This window comes from Nansenia antarctica (assembly GCF_963989245.1).
Source record: "Nansenia antarctica genome assembly, chromosome: 9".
NCBI lineage: Eukaryota > Metazoa > Chordata > Actinopteri > Argentiniformes > Microstomatidae > Nansenia > Nansenia antarctica.
This window is the reverse complement of record NC_137679.1, coordinates 44652106-44657685: the sequence shown is the minus strand read 5'-3', so window position 1 is coordinate 44657685 and position 5580 is coordinate 44652106. Positions and strand designations below refer to the sequence as shown.

Genomic DNA, 5580 nt, shown 5'->3' with positions numbered 1-5580 from the left:
TCCTCCTCTCCTCACACCGCAGCCCGCCTTCCTCCTCCTCTCCTCACACCCCAGCCCGCCTTCCTCCTCCTCTCCTCACCCCCCAGCCCACCTTCCTCCTGATCTCCTCACACCGCAGCCCGCCTTCCTCCTCCTCTCCTCACACCCCAGCCCGCCTTCCTCCTCCTCCTCTCCTCACACCGCAGCCCGCCTTCCTCCTCCTCTCCTCACACCCCAGCCCGCCTTCCTCCTCCTCTCCTCACACCCCAGCCCGCCTTCCTCCTCCTCTCCTCACACCCCAGCCCGCCTTCCTCCTCCTCTCCTCACACCCCAGCCCGCCTTCCTCCTCCTCTCCTCACACCCCAGCCCGCCTTCCTCCTCCTCTCCTCACACCGCAGCCCGCCTTCCTCCTCCTCTCCTCACACCCCAGCCCGCCTTCCTCCTCCTCTCCTCACCCCCCAGCCCACCTTCCTCCTGATCTCCTCACACCGCAGCCCGCCTTCCTCCTCCTCTCCTCACACCCCAGCCCGCCTTCCTCCTCCTCCTCTCCTCACACCGCAGCCCGCCTTCCTCCTCCTCTCCTCACACCCCAGCCCGCCTTCCTCCTCCTCTCCTCACCCCCCAGCCCGCCTTCCTCCTCCTCTCCCCACCCCCCAGCCCGCCTTCCTCCTCCTCTCCTCACCCCCCAGCCCGCCTTCCTCCTCCTCTCCTCACACCCCAGCCCGCCTTCCTCCTCCTCTCCTCACACCCCAGCCCGCCTTCCTCCTCCTCTCCCCACCCCCCAGCCCGCCTTCCTCCTCCTCTCCTCACCCCCCAGCCCGCCTTCCTCCTCCTCTCCTCACACCGCAGCCCGCCTTCCTCCTCCTCTCCTCACACCCCAGCCCGCCTTCCTCCTGATCTCCTTCCCTCCAAATGCGTTGGGTTTGTCCTTCTCCTGTCCTCTCATCAGTAGGCCTACTCTAAAATGACTCTCAGTGAGAAATTCAATCGAATTTAAATCAGTTGAGCTGGGTCAGTCTTTAGCTTGTAGGCCTATAAGCTCTTCAGAAAAGCTGCTGTTCCTTTCAGCATTTTTGATCTCCCTTGATTGAACAGTATAGGCCTATAAGGATCCCTAAAATAAATCCCTAAAATAAATAAATAGATAATGGTTAAGTCCATTAGAAGAAATCTCTATAGATCTGACGAGCAATCTATACAAGGACTACAGAGGCATTTTGTACACAAGTTGTCCTTTGTTAATTTAGGGGAAAAAACGTAAACAGATGCGTCACTTTCCCGTTAGGAATCTCCATAAAAGAAAGTGGGCGGCGCTAACCAGGGATTAGTCACGGGACGCTCACACGCGATTGGTGGAATGGCCGCGATCGATGAGCTCCAGTGACCAACCAGAATAGGCTGGGGGGACCCCCGCGGAGAGGTAAAAGGGGAGGTATATGTCCCGTGGAGACCCCTGAAGACCAGCATTCACGAGACTTTTGGGGACCCACACACAGCAGACCAGACCCAGAGAGCTTACCGCCAGATTCTGTTGGGTTCCTCCAGATTCTCCGGTGAGTGGCCGGCATCAGTGATAGTGGGGGACAACTGTTGCCTCCTCCTTTTAGTGAAGAAGAAGTTTTTTTTTTTGCATTTTATGAGGGGTGTTCTGGCTTTATTTGGCTTGTGTTCAGCTGAAGAAAGTCAACAACTTTGATTTTGAGGGAAATAGGCTACGCTATACGCGGTCCACCATTTCCACCGCTTTCTTTTACGCATTACGCACGCATTACGCGCGCGTAAAAGTGCAGATATCGACCGAGCAACGGTCGTTCCTCGAACCCGGGTCGTCGCTGAGATGCTGCTGGACGCTGGGGGGCACCAGCCCGGGGCCGCGGGGGCGAGCGGCGGGTTCAACAGGCACATCTCCGGGGGGGTCGAGCTACAGGACAGAGACCCCGGCGGGTTCATGGAGTCTGTACACATGGGCGCTGCGTTCAAGCTGAACCACCACGACCACCATTCTTCGTTGGGCGGGGGGAGCGCTGCCTTCGCCGCCCCGGGCCCCGCGGGGTACCCAGCCTCCTACGCTGCCAGCTCCGCCCGGGACTTCCTCCTCCGCGGCCTGGGGGGGGACCCCCCGACCTCCGCGGGGGGCGACCAGCACCACCACCCGCTCCTCAGGACTATGGCCGGCTCCCTGCACTCTTCCCACGGGGAGGCGCAGGCCCACGGACACCTACTCTTCCCCGGCATGCACGACCAGCACCCCGGCGGGCGGCTGGGGCTCCCGGGGGACGTGTACGGGAGAGCGGAGCAGTACCACCATGTGGGGGGGTCCCGGGCCGACCCTTACGGACAGTACGGGGCCATGGGTCTCGGTATGGGCATAGCGGGGCACCACCACCACCACCACCCGGGGGCCTTCTACCGCTACATGCGGCAGCAGTGCATCAAACAGGAGCTCGTGTGCAAGTGGACCGACCCCCCGGAGGGTCAGGGGGGACCCCCCGAGCGCTGCTGCGGGAAGACCTACGGCACCATGCACGAGCTGGTGACGCACGTCGCCGTGCAGCACGTGGGCGGGCCCGAGCAGTGCCACCAGGTGTGCTACTGGGAAGACTGCCCGCGCGAGAACAAGCCGTTCAAGGCCAAGTACAAGCTGGTCAACCACATCCGCGTGCACACCGGGGAGAAGCCCTTCCCGTGCCCGTTCCCCGGCTGCAGCAAAGTGTTCGCGCGCTCCGAGAACTTGAAGATACACAAGAGGACACACACAGGTAACACACACACACGAAACCCTGGGAATCTATTGGCATTTATTGTTAGATGTGTTTACCATGGACAGGCTATCGGTAAGGTGTATGTTGCCACACACAAATTGCAACAATGTTGAAAGTGTGAAGATGTTTGAGGCTGTTGCATGCTGATGTTTAATGGTTCCCGCCGTCCTCTCTCTCTGCAGGAGAGAAGCCGTTCGTGTGCGACTTCTTCGGCTGCGACAGACGTTTCTCCAACAGCAGCGACCGCAAGAAGCACATGCACGTGCACACGGCGGACAAGCCCTACCTCTGCAAGCTGTGCGACAAGTCCTACACGCACCCCAGCTCCCTGCGCAAGCACGTCAAGGTGCGTTTTACCGAATTGACCATCACTTTTATTACTTGTTTGCCAAATTAACTTATGGGCCTGTCAATATTTGTTGTCATCTCTGTGATATATAATATTGCTCATATCGTTAATTTTGTATTATTATTATTATTATTATTATTATTATTACAGATCCACGACGCCTCTCTCTCGTCGGTGTCCACCTCGTCGCCCAGCTCCGGGTATGAGTCCTCCTCCACCCCAGGCCTGGTGTCCCCGGCCTCGGAGACCCACAGCACCATGTCCCCGGACCCCACCGTGCTCAGCACCGGCCACGGCAGCATCTCCTCCAACTTCAGCGAGTGGTACGTCTGAGGACCACCAGCACCCGGGCCAGAGACCCCCACACCCCGGCCAGAGACATGCCCTGCACGGGGACATGAAGGAAAGACTGTATATCCTCAGAGAGAATGTTGCACTATTCATTCCAAGCCGAATAAAAAGAAGAAAAACGTGTAATATTAATGTTTCCGGTTTTTTGGAAAGGTGGTGAATTATCAGTATTATGACTCGTTCACTGTGTCCGTTTTTTAAAATAGTAGACATGTTATTGTTGTCGAAGATGGCTGATGTGTTTTGAGAAGTTGTTGAGAACTGTTTCCTCCGCTATTCGTTGTTCCCCGTGGAAAAAAAGACGTTGCTAAAACTTGAGACATGGAAACTATTTATATATATTTTTTCTGCAGTGTTCAGTGTTGGACATGTTTTGTGATATGTTTATAGAACTGATATAAATAAATGTGCTTTTTTAAACCTCGTCTCTCTTGCTTGTGATGTGAATGAGCGAATGTTTCGAAATGTATTTTCTTTCAAATCAGGTTTTTAGATTAAAACCATTTTTAATCTATTAATATTTTTAGTTGATTAGTAAAACCTCAGAAGATCTAATAACATCTCCAGTTACTGAACAGTTAATGCATTAGGCCTACAGCTTGGTACAGTGTGGACCTACCATACATTTGAATGAATCCTTGTAGCAGAATATATTATTTCGACACGGAATTTAATTTGTTGTAGCTCCCTTTGGCTAAACGTCTGCTAACATCCAAAAATGTAAATGTAATTGGTTTTGAAGTTGAAACAGACACCGTGTTTATGTTTAACGGATATTATCTGGCTCCGGAGATCCACACGTTACCTTCTAATTAATTTATCCTTTAGCCTTTAATGTCGTGACCAGAATGTAACCTGAAATATAAAAACATCAGAGCAGATGAAGGAGGAGAAACTCTAGTCCGGGTGGCGTCGAGGCTGTATATTATAGCCTAGGTTATATTTGAGAAATTCCAGTTGGAATTAGGCTATATTAGCATTATGTTTATATATGTTTCCCCAATTTAGTAACTGTCAAACGGTGCTAAAATGCTGAAAAAGATCCCCAGAATGTACTGTGATTGTTCTTATCAACCTAACAGCTGAGCCTAGGCCTAATAATAATAATAATAATAATAATAATAATAATAATAATAACCTTTATGTGTATAGCACTTTTCCTGCAAACGTTGCAGCTCAAAGTGCTCCAATCATTATATAATAATAATAATTTAATTATCAGTGATTAATGAGATTGTTGACCGATTAGAATAATTACGGTATTTAAGTTATCCTTCTAACACCACTAGGCCTATATACCGCCGTCACTCATCTGAATCTATATAAAGATGATCCATAATAAATAATTAAAAAATAAAATCTCTATCCAGTCGACGTGAACTCTGCTGTGAAACTCCACGTTCTGGACGCACGCAGAGCACGGCTGTGTTGTGATTGGAGGAGAGAGAAAACTCCCCCGTCCTACGCGCTGACGTCAGTGACGTCTCCAGGCTCCAGCTGACAGACATGGCGGCGTACAGACAGACCCTGCACAGGGCTCTCCTCTCAGCGGCTAAGGTGAGCTGGCGGGACGGTGGGGGTGGACGGGGTTGTTCCAGACATGGGGGGGTGATGGTGTTATTATGGTGTTATTAGGGATGCTTGGAGACATGTTGCACAAGCGAAAGACTCCCAGATCCTCGCTGGTCACGACCTAAACTAAACACTTACAGAGCCACACACACTGCTACAGCTGCGACTCATTGCAGGTCTCTGAACCACACATCCAGCCCTACTTTGACAGTTTGTTAGACGAGTTAACATTACCAACTTCATGTGACATTTTAACCTACTTCTCTCTCGCACTGAACGGATGAGTGAGTGATTTTGACTTTACAAAACGACTCGACTTCTGTCCCGTTGTTCTTCTGTCAATGTCAAACCGTCCAGACTCTCTCTGTCGCCAGGTCAAACCCGCTCTGATGATTTCTGGGGAATAACGTTTCAACTATAAAACCCTGATGGCATTTGCATCAATATACAATCTCAAACTCACTCTAAAATGACCGTTTATATCCTTGAAATAAGGTTTTAGATTTCACGTTTTCTAAGGAATGTGATGTAGAAACGGTAGCTGTCAGGGGTCAGGGGTGAGTAGGG

General features: G+C 51.8%; 2 protein-coding genes across 2 annotated transcripts in view; both read left to right on the top strand.

The window, feature by feature from the left end:
* Positions 1–1816: 1816 nt before the first annotated feature.
* Positions 1817–3423, top strand: zic2b (zic family member 2 (odd-paired homolog, Drosophila) b; the record flags this gene model as incomplete). The annotated part of the gene is made up of 3 exons (XM_080539833.1): positions 1817–2738; positions 2924–3087; positions 3241–3423. 3 exons carry the CDS (start codon positions 1817–1819, stop codon positions 3421–3423), a joined length of 1269 nt encoding a protein of 422 aa, XP_080395959.1.
* A 1521-nt stretch (positions 3424–4944) lies between these two features.
* pcca (propionyl-CoA carboxylase subunit alpha) overlaps positions 4945–5580 on the top strand; it is a 20802-nt gene continuing 20166 nt past the window's right edge. The window contains 1 exon segment of the mRNA XM_080539832.1: positions 4945–4998. Coding sequence (XP_080395958.1) covers positions 4948–4998 — 51 coding nt within the window. The 5' untranslated portion in view covers positions 4945–4947.